General features: G+C 54.2%; 1 protein-coding gene across 3 annotated transcripts in view; it reads right to left on the bottom strand.

Annotated features, from left to right (window-relative positions):
* Positions 1–15,081, bottom strand: part of Axin2 (axin 2) — a 30,466-nt gene extending 15,385 nt beyond the window's left edge. Inside the window, exons 1-3 of one of the 3 annotated variants that reach the window (XM_006970473.4) lie at positions 14,933–15,081; positions 11,399–12,341; positions 3,728–3,868 (exon numbers count right to left, since the gene is read on the bottom strand). In XM_006970473.4, coding sequence (XP_006970535.1) covers positions 3,728–3,868; positions 11,399–12,210 — 953 coding nt within the window. In that variant the 5' untranslated portion in view covers positions 12,211–12,341; positions 14,933–15,081. Of the gene's footprint in view, positions 1–3,727; positions 3,869–11,398; positions 12,342–13,494; positions 14,021–14,932 lie in introns of those variants that run through there. The other 2 variants (XM_076543631.1, XM_015994046.3) reach the window with 2 other exon arrangements.
* Between the last annotated feature and the right edge of the window lie 1,424 nt (positions 15,082–16,505).

The following is a 16,505-nucleotide window of genomic DNA, read 5'->3' as shown; positions in this document are numbered from 1 at the left end:
GCCTGCTACCCTCTTATCCTCTCTAAGCTCCCTAGATGAACAATGGGCTGAAAGCGATTCAGCTTCGCTTTTCATCCCCCTCCCCAACACACACACACACACACACACACACACACACACACACACACACACACACTTTATTTCTCACATGGTGCTCTCATCAGCACGAGGCTCACAATTGGCAGAGCTCTGAAGAGGGGGTCTAGTCCCAGCCCTGGGAATCCCGGGTAACCACCCAACACAGGGTAGATCACACACACCCAGAGCTGGCTGGCCAGAAAGTGTTTTAAGTTCAAGCCAAGTCTGTTCAAGCAGGAGACTGAGGATCACTTCCCCGCCCCCAAAGGGGCGGGCACCCTATGCCTGGCACTTGAAGGCAGCTGGACACCCACAGGAGCCTCTAAGCATGAGCAAGTCCCGCCTGGAGACCCTTCCATACCCCACCAAAGGCAGCTCAAGATCACTCCCAGGAGCGCTTGGAGGAAACCGATGCCAGCTCTTAGTTGGTCTAACCATGCTTGTGGGTACATCTGTGATGAGGAGTCCAGTGGAATGCCCACTTGGCTGAACCCCAAACTCTAAGTCTCACAGGTACCTTTTCTTGGCTTTTTGGTTTACTAACGATCTACCCACCATAACAAGACACCCTCTTACAGGGCCCAGAGACTATACCACCGGGGCCTGAAGGAAAAGCTGCCAGGGGATAAGCTGTTGGTCTCTTTTTTAAAGTGGCCCTTATTGACCGCCATGCTACCTAGAGTCTACGCCTGGCAACTCCTTCTGAGCCCCATACTTGAGTCCGTAAGTGCTTTAAGTGAAATGGGAAGACGAATCAGTTTGAAAGGAAGCGGAGGGCTGGCCACACCCAGAGTGATTACTGCCCAGCATGCAGGAAGTCAGTCCTGGGTGCGGATTCCAGTACATCACCTGTGGTGCCACCTAACTATGATGGCAGCACTCAGGAGATAGAGGCAGATGGACCAGATATTCATGGACCTCTCTAGCCACAGAATGAATTCAAGACTAGCCTGGGCTATGTGAGGGCCAGCCTGGGCTATGCGAGACCTTTTCATTCTAGGGAAAGATTAAAGGGGAATAAATGAGGAGGACTCAGGAAAAAGAGTTAGGATCAGTAGTAAACAAAAAGAAGAACCCACAGAAGCTCAAAGGCCTCACGGGGCGACTGGGCCCAATAACATCTCATGGTGAGTAGGGAAGATGTGGCGGGGCAGGCGCCATGTCTGGCCTCTGCCATGAATGGCTAGAGACACACGAGGCTACTTCCTTCTCGCTGTGGCAGTCACCAGCCACTGCCTATCTTGCTGATTGGGTCCTGTGAGGACAAACAGAAACAAGCATGGGACCACACCCAAGTTATCTCATCATGAACCCAAAATAACACCTCAGTGATGGGGCTGAAACTCAGCCAAGCGCCAGGAAGCAAGCCAAAAATAGTCTCTAAGAAATCCAAACAGAAGCCTCACAGAAGTCTTCCGTAAAGGGTACCCGACTTCGGAGAGTCACTCAATGCCTTCATTCAGAACCAGCTTGCTCTTACTTTACACATAGCAAGGAGGCTCCTACACAATCCATAATTACTGTGTCCTGAGGAGGAGGCTTCCGAGACACCAAGCCCAGGCATGTGAGCAGAACAGGACAGCAGATACCATCGGAGAGAAAAACCAACTATATGACGAGGGCAGGAGACACAGGACCGAAGTTCCACACCACCTCGCAGCCTGAGGCCTGCAACACACCATGAAAACTCACCCTGATAGTAAGTTTTTGGACAAGAAACAAACTGGGGTCCGATATGGTAGCACATGCCTCCAATCTCAGCACTTGGGAGGCAGAGTGCTAGGAGTCTGAGGCCAGCCTGGTCTACATCGTGAGATCCAGTCTCAACAAACCAAAATAAAACACAAAACGGAAAGAAAACAAAAAAATTAGGCCTACTAAAGAATAATCTAAGTTTTTTTTGGGGGGGGGGGTTCTTTGAGGGTGGCACTGGGCATACATGTAGTTATACACACACACACACACACACACACACACACACACACACACACATATATATTCAGGCAAAACACTCATATACATAAAATAAATAAGAATTATTCCCCCTGCCCTGTGTGGACAGTTAACGAGCTCAGCCAATTATGAAAATAAAACCAGTTCTCTGAAAGCTTTCATTCCTGGCGGATAAAGGATGTGCACCCTACCCTCACTAATGCCAAAACGATGTCCTCCCTTCTCCCTTCCCTCTGAGTGTGTGTGTGTGTGTGTGTGTGTGTGTGTGTGTGTGTGTGTGTTTTGGTTTTCGAGACAGGCTTTCTCTGTGTAGTCCTGGCTGTCCTGGAACTCACTTTGTAGACCAGGCTGGCCTTGAACTCACAGAGATCCACCTGCCTCTGCCTCCCAAGTTCTGGGATTAAAGGTGTGCACCACCACCACCCAGCTATTATGTTATTTCCTTAAACTTCAACATTTTCCCTGAAGAATATCTGTCACTTTGTTAACAGGGGAAATTGAAGTAACACAATAAAAGCTTCCAGGAAAACAAAACAAAAATGGCAACAAGAATCCCAAAGTAATCTCAGCCTCTTTTTTCCACAAATGGTCCTGTGCGGCCTGCCAGGCTACAGGCCAATAGAAGCCAGACAGTCTCAAAGACATGAAGAATAGACAGTCTGATTTTAAGAAACTAAAAGGAGCAAAGTCTAAGGAGCATCCCAAAACTTAACACCACTAGCCTAATGGCTTGTTTCTCAAGATCATTCCCTCAGCAGGAGAAATCCTGACTCTAAATCATGCTTGCTGGAAGAAAGCCTTCAAAGGCCTTCCTGAAATACGGATTCTCAACTGGGTGCTGGGTGAGAAAAGTCTTTGGGATTTTCACCCATACCTGAATTCTATCCTGACTTTCCTGAATCAAACCCTAAAGGATGGCAGGAAATTGGGAATCTAGGCCACTACTACCTCCCACACCCCACTATGAGACTCATGGAGAGTTGGCACTGTCCACCCAGAGATCCCTCTGACCTCACTTCAAATGACCCCAAACTCAAAGCACGACCTTACCTGACAGTCTACTGACCTTATCGACCACTTCAATGACTTGGACTGCTTTCAAAAGTATCTATCAAAGTCATCGGTCGGCTTAAGATCTGAGACCAGACAGGACTATGGAGGGCCCCTACTGAGGGTCCTCAGCATCTGGCACAGACTTGGGAATCCACCAACATCAATGGCCTGAGTGACTCCCACTGAAGCACATGCACATAGACAGACCGCACATGCTGGCCCTTCAGAGAGGCCCGGCTTTCTGTTCCCTGCCTTTAATGGCCTTTTCTCAAAGAGCAAGAGCAAAATCACCACCCTTCTAGCAAGGTCCTGGGTCCTGCCTGCTGGCTCTGAGGCAGGTGCACCTGGTTCTGGGACAAGGCAAGTGCTTCTCCCATGATCACAACCAGGAGATGGTTTTTAACATAAGAAATCCACAGACACTCATCTTACCTTTCCACCAGACACTCTGGCTTCCTTCTGTGAAGACGCCACCCCAGCTTCCTCTTCAAGGTTCTCACTGACCCCTACCCAGACCATCATGCCCATCACATTCTCCTCCCAGAAAACCAAGGTCCACTCACAGAAATGGTTCCCGCAAAGCTGGGTGAGCATGTGAGGCAGACCCCCGGCCCCATGTGTAGAAGGGAGACAGGATACTTACACACTACTGTCCGTCATGGACATGGAATCATCGGTCAACGCGTCGCTGGATATCTCACTGTCATTGGCACTGGCGGCTGGTGCAAAGACATAGCCCGAACCTACATGATAGGGATTCACCGGGTCGCTTCTCTTGAAGGACCTATGGGGAAAGAAGAGTAGGGTCACTATTCCCCACTGGAAACCCAGGCAGGTCATCAGGTAACCCCAGAAGGACACAGTGCACAATCCCACATCTGGTCTGTGCCAACTCGCCGTCCAGGTGTGGCTGAAAGCCTGGGCAGACGGCCGCAATGAGAAGATTGTTCGTCACCGACTCCCCTTACAGGGAAGACAGGCTGGGTTCCCCAACCTTCAAAGATGAGGGGTCCACCAGCAGTGTTGCATAACCTGCCAGGGAATCCTACCAGCCCCTAAATACTCACATCCAGAGCGGCGGGCACTGACTGTTCTAGGGCTGGAGACTGAGTGGGGCAGGAGCCAGCAGACAGGTGTCTTCTTCCTCCTGGTCACTGCACCCAAGCCTGACTGAAGCAGCCGATTTCCCAGACCAAGAACACGTGAGGCACCCTAACTCTCGGATCTGAGGTCTGCCAGCCTACTCCAGAGATACTGACATCTAGAGGTCAGGGGTGGCCTTCCCCCTTTGACCTAGGCCTGCAGTAAGCCAGGCAGGTGGGACAGATAATGTTTAGACGGTGGCTGCCATGGACTGGGCCTGCAGTGCCCTTCCCCCCAGCACGGCTTTCCTTCCCTGGGGCTGGCTAAGGCGCCAGGACTAAAATGAGCAGCTGTCCAAGGCAGGCCCAGGCCCCTCCTCCAGGGGTCTCCAGCCCCTTTGTCTTAGTGGCCGGCGGGACCCCATTCCCCTCTCTTGATCTCCTCCCAGAACAACCAGTGTGCCTGTCTCCTGCTGGGCTGCCACTTGTGTCACCAGCCAAGGACTTCTGTCAGGGGGAGGGGAGTCGAGGGATCAGCAGGCTGCAGGAAGGATCCCTTCCGGGGGTCAGTCGGCCCGGAGTTGCAGGAGGAAGGCTTCCTTCAGCAAGCCCCTGGCATAGTCCTCCCGGGGCTCAGCTGGCAACAGCCAGGAACTGGGGGGGGGGGGGAGGCTCCAAGAGGAGCCACACTCCATCAGCCCACAGCAGCTGTTCTGTAAAGATAGCCGTGGGCCTGGCAGAGGAGAGGGACCCACGAAAGGTCATGGCCAGCCATCTGCTCTTGTTCACCAGGCTCCTGTCCTTGCACTATGCCGGGCTCTGGTCTCCTGGCACCCAGGTTCTGGTCAGGACACATCACCATAACGTAAGGGGTTGTCATGAGGAAGGAAGCTGGGTACTACTGAAAGCCTATCAAATCACAGGTGTTATCTCAGGCCCATTTTCTGGATAAGGTCCTGCGTGGTCTCAAGCACACAGTGGCCACTCTGCAGCGCTGGAACTGGTGGGCATGGCATGGATGCACCTTTGCCCTCAATCTCTTTCTTCCTCCTATCATAAGACACTTTAGAAAGTTCTAGAACTGGAGACAGGGTATGATGGCTAGCTGGCAATGGCCCCCTGTGACAGAAGGAACCAGGAGTATCATGTCAGATGAGGAGGAATCTGAGACGACTCAAGACACTTAAGAGAACACAGTGGCACCAAAGACTGCAAAAAGCCCTCCTCTGACTAAGAAGAGCATGGATTCGAACCAATGGGACTAAAACTAGTTAGGCTAAGACTGGTACAAGGGCCAAGCACTTTCCTCTAAGGCCAGTCTATCCTAACAGGACAGAGAGGGACCAAGAGTCTGGGGGACAGCATTCTGGACAACCGTTACTAAGCAGCACCTGGGGCCCAGGAGGACTGCAAGGCTGGACTGGGAGGAGGGGCGAGGGCAGACGGAACGCCCAGTAGGGAACTGCTGTCCATTCTGGTGAGGAGCTCAAGGGGGACAGTGGAGCCGGAAATGAATGTGGGAGTGAAGCCCCCCTGTGAGAGTTTCTGCTCTAGCTGGAGCCCTGAGTGTCTCACCCAATGTCCTCGACTCTGAGACGAACCAAGTGACCTGGGGTGGGAGGCCTCCCTGCCTCCCTAACACCCAGAACAGGGCTGGCACACCACAGTCACGTGACCAACACCCAGCACAGGGCTGGCACACCACAGTCACGTGACAGCTGCTGCCCTTCACCTTGAATCTCCACAATCACCCTATGAGGGGCCCGTGGGAGCCAAGCATCAGGACTGGAGACTTAGTGAGAGTTGCTAACAGGAGCTGGGACCAAGGTTCTGCCCCACTGCACCAGGCTGGATGCATCCCTCAGAAACAGGAATGTCTAGGAGTGCAAACCAGGCGTACAGTCAACTGGCTGTACACTTCTGACAGGTGACTCTAAACTGCCCCTAGGCCACTGGCCCTGCCCTATCACCGAGGGCAGGGAGACTTGGTACCTCGGGATGCTTTTTAATGAGAACTTAAGACTGCTAAGGCCATTCTTGCCTGTTCCTCATCTGTATGTGCTCAATCTGGGGTTCCCAGGCACTCAAGATGGCAGGAACTGAGAGCATAGGGAGGCAAAGAAGACTGAGGGGGTGACCAGCTGCCCGAGCATCCTGACCACTGAGGGACTCACAGGAAGAGAAAGACTTTCTGCTCACCATCGCCTCTAGAGGCTGAACCGGAGGCAACAGGCAACACACATCAGAAGACAAGGCCAAGAGAGATCATGGGGTGGGAGGGGACAGATAGGCCAAGTCTTTAAACCAGCCTGGAGTCCCCTGCTGGGACGGGCCCCACTGCTTCAAAGAGGGCTGTCCCTCCTGTCCTTGGGAATCCAGTGGTTTGTACTGCCCATACACTCATGAGAGGACCGGAAGTCAAAGGCCTGGACCTTGTGTTGGCTTTGCTGATGGACTACCGGGTCAAGACACAGCTCCCCTAGGTGTGGGGCTCCCCCTGAAAAACAAGCAATTCAAACATGGCCACCTGCCTCACAGCCTTGCCGCTTCTAAAGCCTGGGCAAGGGCACTGGAGTGGAGGAGGGGGTACCCCAGTAACACTTCCAGTACCCAACTGCCAGCAAAAATGGAGAGACGCTGTGTTCCCAAAACCTCTTCCACTTTCTCCTGCAGTATTCAGCAAGGTATCACAGCCGAAACCTGTCCTGAGCCCCAGACCGTGTGATCTGTGGGGGCACAAGCCATCTTCACATGTGTGTACCCCCAACACCAGAAGTAGGGGGGTGGCCCGTGGCAGGAGCGCCAAACTTGGCTGAGCCTCCTTCAAAGACCCACATCCATCAAATGGGTCGCTGAAAAGGTTTGCAAGAGGCATGGCACAGGATCAAAACGGCCACAGCGGCCTGAATCCACACACCTTCCCTCCCTCAGCCTCGCTATCCTGGGGGTGTTAACACAAGAGCTCCGCCTCAGATCGGAGACTCATACTTCAGCCTCCGCAGGGAGAAAATGACTCAATTGAAATTCCTTCCTCCCCACTGCAACAAAAAAGGATACCTAAGTGTGCATGCGTGCGTGCGTGTGCATGCGTGTACACACACGCTCCTTTTGTACATGGCTCCCAAAATAAACTTATCTCCCTTTGCTTCCAAAATAGAGGGCTACTGTGTGATCAGCAATTAAAAGTGGACTGACTGCTCTTAAACTCAGGTGATGGCAATAAAGTGCTTGGATTTTCCTGCAGTCATAACAAGGCAGGGGCAGCGTGGCGGGGAGACCCAGAAACTTGGTTTTTAAGTACTTGGAACTTTCTCCAAAGTGCCATGTAATTTTAAGAAAATGGATTAGTGCTGTCTTCTTGTGATCACTTAAGAGGGGGGTGGGGAGGGAAGCTGGAGCATGCTACCTTAATTGCACCCAGATTATGACTTCTTCAGGAGGGCTGTACCCCAAAGGTGCAGGGACTAAGCACTCCTGAGGAGTGTGGAGGCTTGTGCTTCGTCTTGTGTGTGCTGTGTGAGGCGTGCACCCACGGGCCACTCTGCCAGTGAGCAGGCATGGGGCTTTCAGCTGACAAGTAACAGAGCCTCCTGGGTACTTGGGAGAAGGAAGTTTCTACCTCTTATTTCTAGATGTTCGGGCCACTTCTGCTCCTCCGCAGATACGGAGAGCCAAGAGAATCCGCCCAAGGACCTCTTTCTGGGGCCCCTCTCCCAACAGTACAACAAAAGGAGCCGACTTCGAGGCTGAGCTTTAGGGCTTTTCCATGAGCCTTTGACATTTTACCGTAAGGTCAACACCCTCTTCAACTAGCATTTTGGAAGGCAAGATCAAGGGGTGGGTGGACAGTGAGGGGTCAGTGTCTTCTGTAACCAGGCAAAGTTTGACAAGTGTATCTCAGCCAGCTGCGTTTGTTGGCGTTTCGTCCTCTAATTACTGACCAATGCTCTCAGCATATCTTTCCTATGGCATCATTTTCTTTGATAATCGAAGCCAAACTTGGTTCCAATGGCTTCTCACAGAAATGGGCCTCATCAGCGAGTTCTTTCAGAGAACAGGAAGCACTCGCAGCCAGCACAGGGACATCGGCTGGGCCCCTGGAATGTTAAGCCAGGCCAGAGCAGAGGGCCCAAGGGAGGCAGATGAACCCCTGCCCAGAGTCAGGGCAGAAAGGGGTGCACACACAGGCATCTTTCTGTATGTTCAACACTGTGTCCTCCCTCTTAAAATAAGTGTGGGCCTAGCGCCTGAGATCACAGCCCCTGGCTCCACACATCTCTAACACACCTCGACACTGGGGGGGGGGGGTGTTTGTGTGAGGGGTTAGGACACACGCTCCCACCACCAGGTCACTTATGCCCTTAGTTATTTATAGAGACCATCAAAAGCCCAGGCATCCCACTCAACCACGCACAAACCAGAGCCCTTCCCTCCAAGGATAATTTCTGCTCTTCCGTCTCAACTATTTATATTAAACCCGACACCAAATCGGTAAGGCTACAAACAAGTCGTTAAAAACGAGGCTCCTTTGAGTGCCCACATAAACACAGGGCTTGGAAGGCTAGCCAGCGCCTTGGGCACCCAGTGGCCACGATGACTCCTCGGCAGCTGAGGCACACAGGCCCTCTGCAGGTTCGAGCTGTTTCATTCACTATCCTGGTTAACTTGACTCAGCCTGTCCCCTAGGCCAGCCACACTCTGCAGGCTGAGTGAGCAGGTGAGGAGGGAGGGAGCGTGCTCAACTCTAAGAGGAAGGCCGGTCTGTCCCTGGCTTCCAAGAATATGCTGAAAGGCAGACTTGAAAACGCCCAAAGAGTAGAGAAACTTAGGGCACAGGAGAAGTGGGGGGGGGGGGCTTCTCTAAAATATTACAATGAAAAATGGGCCAAACCCCCAGAGTTGCTATTGAAAAGGGCCATGTGTTAACTTTGCTGCCCTTTTCAGAGACCCAATTATTATCGTTAATTACACTAATTATAACACTTAACATCTTTTCAAAATGTTTCCCTTTACAAAGGGCTTTCATGTTTATTATTTTGATCCTAAGAACAACCTTAGGACACAGACAGGAGAAAAAGTACCCTCCTATCTTACAGATGGAAACATGAAGCTTAGAAATTTTCAAACCAAGTAATGCCATTGGCTAGGGCTGGAACTCATCTTTTCAGAGACACTGTGCACAGACGAGGAGACCTTGCAGGTTACAAAGAAATAAGGCCATCTGGGTGTGTCTTAGATTATCTTTTAGGATGCCCTTGTTAAGACGTACTGGCTTTGTCGAGTCCAGGTAAAATGTTTCAATCCAACTTAACCGTGGGAGAAAGCACGCTTGATCTAGTGTGGAGGCTCAAGAGGTCGCTGAGGAGCTGTGTTATATGTATCAATGACATCCACAGTTCCCAGCCTGGAAGGCAGGGCTCGGGAATCTCAAGTGCTTTGCAAACTTAACACTGGTTGTATCCTAAATGAAGCCTCCGGGAAGAGTCAAGCCAAAGCATGGCCCAGGCCGCCCGCCCACCCACAAGGAAAAGCCGTGGCAAAGGTTTGCCTGGGGAGTGCTTTCTTAGTGCCAGCCTCCAAAACCACACTGTGCTATTTACAAAGGTGACACTCTGGGGCTGGCACTGAAGACACACAGAAGACCCACTGTCAGAAGGCCGCCTTACCGCAGGCCTTAAGGAGTCTCATCCCTGGCTGCCAACGCTGGCGGGAGGGAGGCCAACAGCCAAGTTTACCAACATGTCCTTGCAATGGAGCAGGGTAACAGATGCAGGTGCCTGGGTGCGCCCGCTACAACGACCCAACGGATTCCATGCCAACAGCCTAGCTCTTCACAAGCTCAGGGGCACTGCAACAACTCCCTCCTGAGATCCTACACTTGCCTGCAAAAGCCAAGCCAATTCCGTTTAGGTGTAAGACCAGATATCTAAAAAGTGTTAAGTTCACTCCCAAAGCTGCAAGAGCGCCCTCTGGTGACTGGAGAGCAGGCCCTTCCCCTACTTGCTAGCAGTCAAAACCGGAGATCATGCCTGTATCCTCATCAAAGACTCAGACCTAGCTATAGAAACCTGAGAGGCTCCAGGGCAGCCATCAGGGGCATACCCCCTCCTGCTGCTGCAAGACACTGGAGACCACGCCCCACAAAGATAGCAATATCTCCAGAAACCATGCACAGATCACAGCCTGCGTCTCTGACGCAGAGAGACGCACAGGGACAGAACAAGAGCCATGCAGACAGCAATCCAGTGTCACCCCACCTCCCGCCCTGCAGGTCATAAGCAACAACCTGGAATTGAGAGGTGCATTCTCTTTGGGGATCTCTGGAGAGGCGAAGGAACGGAAAAACTCATTTTAACAGGAGGTCTGAAGTTGCCTGCAAAGGCCAAGAAGCTTGAGACTGGGCTAATCTATAATGGACTGTTTGTCTTTAAAGCTTTAAAAAGAGAAAGTGCTCCGGAGGGCCGCCTGTCCCACACTTCTCTATCAGCACCAATGACAAACCATCAACTGAGGGCTGACCCTGGGGCGCAAAAGCATTTTGAAGCTGGATGAACAGCCCAGCAGACTTTAAAGGGGAGGCTCCTTCATACGAGGAAGTCACAGGGCTTTCCCCAAGTTAGTTAGAAGCCTCCCTCGATGAGAAATACCTAGTTCTACAAAGAGAACCACAAACTCAGTTGCTAGGCCAATCGCTAGCTCTTATCTTCACATAAAAGTTCAAAAGATCCCACCCACCCCTTTCCTAGGGTGCCCACGGTATTTCCGTGCCTCCACCACCCTGCTGCCCCGCCCCCAGCCACAGTCATTCTACTTTGATGCTTAGTGGTTAAATGACCCCTCCCCAAACTGGCGTTTAGTGGGTCTCGTGACTCACAGGCATCAAAAGCTGCTATATTCGGATTCTTTCTTTCTCTTTTCCTCTCTCTCCCTCCCAGCAGCCCAGGATAATAAGTAACCACATTAATAAATACTGCTTGCCACCGTTTGAAGTTAGCATTGGAAGGCAGCAGGTATTCAGCTGTGCGAACACTGCCCCCCCCACACACACACACACAACACAAGATCAAAGGGGTTCTTACTAGCCAGAAGTCCTAGCTCTCAACCAACCTTTATCAGCCTCGGAAGCCCAGGCACCCACCCACCTACCTTAACTGGAAGCATCTGCAAAGCTAACTCGTCCTCCCAGCCCTGTCCCCACCGCCACCCACCCGGTGCCCTGGCCAAAGCCTTACCTGAAGCCATTTTCAACCATTTCCACGGATCTCACACTCGCCGTGGCCCGCAGGGTTTTGCTGGACAAGCCAACCACGGCGGGCGAAAGTTTGCACTTCAAGTCAGCACAAGTCCACTCCTCTTCCTCATTCAAGGTGGGGAGGTAGCCACAGAGGACCTTTAGGCTCAGTTCCCCATTACTCATGTAAGCTGTGTTTTCTCCCCCACTCCTCACATACTCGAGGTATATGTCAGAAGTCAAAAACATCTGGTAGGCATTTTCCTCCATCACAGCCTGGATCTCAGTCTGTGCCTGGTCAAACATGATGGAGTCGATCTGTTGCTTCTTGATGCCATCTCGTATGTAGGTCTTGGTGGCAGGTTTCAGCTGCTTGGAGACAATGCTGTTGTTCTCAATGTACCTCTTATAGATTGCTTTGGCTACTCGCAGAGTTTTGGTATCCTTCAAGTTCATCTGCCTGAATCCATTGCAGGCAAACCAGAAGTCCAGGGTATCCACACATTTCTCCCTCTCCAGGAAAGTCCGGAAGAGGTAAGCGCCATCCTGGTCGCCCAACAAGGAGTGCAAAGACTTGGTCCACCTGGTCAGAGGGGAGTCAGGGGAGGCCCGCCCCTCGGGCTCCCCCAGGCCATCTTCATTCCGTCTAGCATTGGAGGAAACAGGCATAGGTTTGGTGGACTGGCCCTTGCCCGCGCTGGGCTGGCACGGTGGGGTCTCCCCTTCTTCTCCCGGAACTGGAGGCCGTGGAGCATCCTCTCGGAAGCTGCTGCTGGGATCTGGAAGGAGAGTCACTAACACAGCGCTACTCATGGTGAGGGAGAGCGTCTCGCTGAGTTTGGGTTTTGTTTTGCTTTTTTCCTCCTCCTTTTTCTTCTTCCAGTTCCTCTCAGCAATCGGCTTGGTCTCTCTCAAGTCAGCAGGGGCTCATCTGAGCCTCCTCTCTGGGAAGAAAAGGAAGGGGGGGAGGTGGGAGAGAGAAAAGGGTATTGATCTAATCAAAACCAGATCTACCCAACATCAAAGCAGGAAAGTAAACAGGCTTTTCAACTCCTCAAATTCAAATCAAGCAACCCAGCTATCCGCGAAGTGCTCATCTCAAGTATCCGACGCAGCTTTTTCAAAGGCGAAATCTGAGCTCCCCACACACTTTTTTTCCGGGGAGGGGTGAAGAATGGGAGGGGGAAGGTGAGGCAGAAGCAGAGGGACACGGGAGGTGTAAGACACAACCTTCCCCACACCCGCGGGTCCCAGGGACACTCGGGGTAGCCCAACCGGACCCCCTCCCACAACCAGAACTCGCATGCCAGCCGCCAGGCTGAGCGCAGGTGAAACCAATTTCAGTTAAACTTCCCCACTCTGCTCTGCACAGATAACTCAAGCTCTCAACGTGCCCTTCCCCGGCATCTGGTTCCCATTCCCCCCACCACTCCCTCCCTCTGCGCTCCCTCGTCCCACTTCTAACAGAAGATCCTTGCCCGAAAAAAAGCCCGCCCAGCAGCGGCGGGAAGGGGCTCAGGGACTCCTGAAATCAACATGCACCCCCAGATCCATGATGAAAATGTTGCCTATGCTCAAGACTCTCCACTAAGAACGTGGCTCAGTCTACACCTCTTGTCTTCTTCGCTTCCCCAAAGCAGAAACCAGCTCACTCGTAAGAGGCTTTGATCTTCAAACTTTGAAAGAGAGAAGAGAAACCTCGAGACCCGCCGCCCCCAGCTCTCCCAATCCACCTCCTGGAGCCGCGAACCCAACAAAACCAGATCAGAAGGCGTCTCACGCTACTACAGCCTGTGCCAAGAATCCCAAACTCCACTGATCCCAAGCCATTCTTTCTCCAAAAGAAAAGAAGTCTTATCTAACCAATAAACAAGCTGCTCTCCCTAGCCAGGGAAGGATCAAACTATGGAGGGCAGGAGGGGGTCGGGGGGCCGGGAGGAACGCCAGGCCAGCTCCTCGAGACCCCGGGTCTGGGTGGGTGCACCCCGCCCCAGTCCGGGACCTCCGGCCGCCAGGCTGAGCACAAACCCGCCAAGTGGCGGGGCCGCGGGTAACGCCGCGCACCCGGGCGCAGAGAAGGTGGTGCGACGCCGTTACCTGGAAGATGAAGGCCGCCAAGGCCGGGCTCTCATCTCCTGAGCCCCTCCGGTCCCGTCCCTCCCCGGCCCAACTGCAAACGAACGCCTCCAGTATCCTCCACCAGGAGCGAGGCCGGAACCCCGGGAGCCCCGCTTGGGGGTCACTACCAGGCGTCAAGCCTCGCAGAGGTTCCCGCAGAAAAGGCACGGAAAGCAGCCGCCTAGTCCAGAAATGGCGACGCGCGGAGTCTCGGCCTCTCCGCAAAAGGGGCGGCGAGGAGGAACTCGGGGGACGCGAGCGCCCCGGACTCCGGCCGTCCGGCGCTCAGACTGAGCCTCCGCCAGCGCTCCGGGCACCTAAGCGCGGACCCGCGGTTGGGAGGGGGAGACGAGTGGGGAGAGAAGTGGGAGGGGGCGGGGGAGGGGCGGGGAGGGCAAGCGGGGGGCGCCGCCACCCTTTCATCCCACCTTCCAAAGGCACTCGCGTGCACACGCACACCCCGACTCATCCACACCCACGGCGACTCGACCCCCGAGGGCGAGCTGCCCGTCTCCGCCTCCGACCCCAACGCCACTTGGAGAAGTCTCCCCGCCCGGCCCCCCGACACCCCGGGCCCCGCGCTGGGGAGGGGACTCCGGCGCACCGCGCGCTGAGCCGCCCGGCCAAACCCCCCGGAGCGCTGGGCGCCGAGCCCGCAGCTTCCCCTCGGTGCCGGCCCGGAGCGCGCCCCGAAATAGCCGGCCTGCCAACTTCAAAGCGCCGCCCCGCACATCAAAGCGCGCGGGCCGCCCGACTGCCGCGGCCTCCGCACTCACCATTGATCCGCTGGCGCACTCCTTGTCGAGACCTCGCAGGCGCCGCGGGCAGGGCCCCGGCCCGGGTCCCCCGCTGGACTCGCAGAGGCAGCCCCGGGCCCCCCCCGGGCCCGCCCGGGCATGGGGAACATGGGGGAATCTCGCGGAGGCGGAGGAGGGGGTGCGCAGAAAACAACGATCCCGAGGCGAGAGCAAGCTCCGCGCCGGGGAGGGGAGCGTGCGCCCCGCTGCCCCTTTTATGCAAAAGATCCGAGTGGGCCTCCGCCCCCGCCGCGGCCGCCCCCCGGCCCCTCCGGCCCCCCGCCCGGCCGGCTTTCAACCCAGGTCCTGTTTCCAGCAGTCACTAGGCGCACCAAATGTCCTCCGGGCGCTTCCAACAAAAACTGCGCTGTGGATTTAACTGTGCACTTCAAAGGCGCGAGCCGAGCGCACGGTCCTGGAAGGGAGGTACGCGAGCCGCACCCGGACCAGCCTAGCGCGCTCCTGCGCCCCTCTGGGGGCCATGCAGCCCGCACCCCTCTGCTGCCCCGACTTGCACCCGGCCGCCCCCTCCCGTGGCCCCGTACCCCGCTGCCAGCCGCCCCCGGCCGCGCCGAGCTTTCTTGGAAGCGGCTGCTCCGGGACAGAGCCTCCGACCCCACCTTTTACAGCAGAGCTCTCCGTTGGGGAGGCGGGCGCCTCGGCCTCCGGGTGGCCCCGGAATCCATCGCGAATCGGGGGCTTATTTTTATTTCCCGGTTCTCGGGCCGTTACTGAGTTGCCAGGACCTTATCAAAGCACAGCCGGCTCCAGCCGACTCCCCCGGGCCGGGCTCAGGGAGCCAGTGATCCCGCCGCGCCAATCACAGCGGCGCTCGGCCGGCCCGCGCCGCCCGCCTTAAAGGGACAGCGCGCGCCCGCTCTGCCCCGCCCCGGCCCGGCCCCTGTCGCACACTCCGCTCCCGCGTTAACCCTTCCTCAGTCCTTGTCCGCCCCCGGCCCCGGGGCTTTCTCGGCCAGAGTTCTGATTTCATCTTTCAAGTTCTCCGGCCTTTTTGCTCATGCCTCCTCCCCCTGTCTGCCCTGGAGCTCTCGGGCTATGCATTGCCGGTTCCTTGTAGCTCTCTGGCCACGGCAAGAACTGCAAGCAAGCAAGCAGAGCGCCCACCCACCCCCGCCCCCATCATCAAATACTTTCCTACCTTTATTCAAGTTTCCCTGGGAATTTAGATTTGGAGGGCCTGCTGGAAGGAGCTGTAGCTCTAGGATCTGCTGGCCAAGTGTCTTAGGGCGTACTCTGGCTGGGACCCGGAAGGCATGGCACATGTGTGCGTGCGTGTGAGTGTGTGTGTGTGTGTGTGTGTGTGTGTGTGTGTGTGTATGTGCACTTGTGCTCCAGTATCTGTTTGAGTTAATATAGGAATAGTTTATGGACGATATGCAGTCGTGTTTGTGTGAAGGTGGGGTGTGAATTTATCTCCACAGACCTGCTAGTAGTCAGGGAACAATTCCCCAGTTTGAAAACTTGCATGGCATTCAGACCCTTCCTTGTACACGCATGGACTTCTCTCAACAAATTCGTGCCCACCACGCTCTTCCAAAAGGCTGCCACCATCCCATATGTTGCATATTAAATGGCCGTGGAATGCCTCCCACACACACATGCAGTGTTAAAGTATAAAAATTCACCCCATTGTCACCTTTGAATTCCTTCCCATCTTCTCCCCAAAATGTTTATAAGGCACACAGCCCTTAAAATGTGTCATAAGCCCAGAGCACTTATTTATTTATCTCTTGTTGCAGAAAGTTTCCTCATGGTCGAGCTAATAAAATTTTCCTTCTTGGGGGTGGGGATGGAGGTGAGGCTGTAGCCTGAATATAGTTCTTACCTTGAATGCACACAGCTCTGGAAGCCCTGGGTTCCACCCCTGCGCCATATAAACCAGCGCTGATGACATGTGGCTGTCGCCTCAAAGGTAGAACCAATGAATGAGAATTCCAAGACTGACAGAGTAAATTTGAATGAAGCCAGCCTGAGCTACTTAAGACTGTCTCAAAACAACAGCAATAACAAAATAACTGCAACAAAACCCACAGGAAAGTAATCCAAAAAGAGGAAAGAAGCGAGAAGCAGCGCCCTGGCTTTATACTGCTGTGCAGAGTTTTTGCTGTCTTTCGTGTTTAACTTAAAAATGAATGAAGGACAATCATTTTGGCTTTCAGAACTTTGAAACAG

The sequence above is a fragment of the Peromyscus maniculatus genome, chromosome 8 (genome assembly GCF_049852395.1).
Source record: "Peromyscus maniculatus bairdii isolate BWxNUB_F1_BW_parent chromosome 8, HU_Pman_BW_mat_3.1, whole genome shotgun sequence".
Lineage (NCBI taxonomy): Eukaryota > Metazoa > Chordata > Mammalia > Rodentia > Cricetidae > Peromyscus > Peromyscus maniculatus.
The sequence above is the reverse complement of the archived record's forward strand: the minus strand, read 5'-3'. Positions and strand labels throughout refer to the sequence as shown.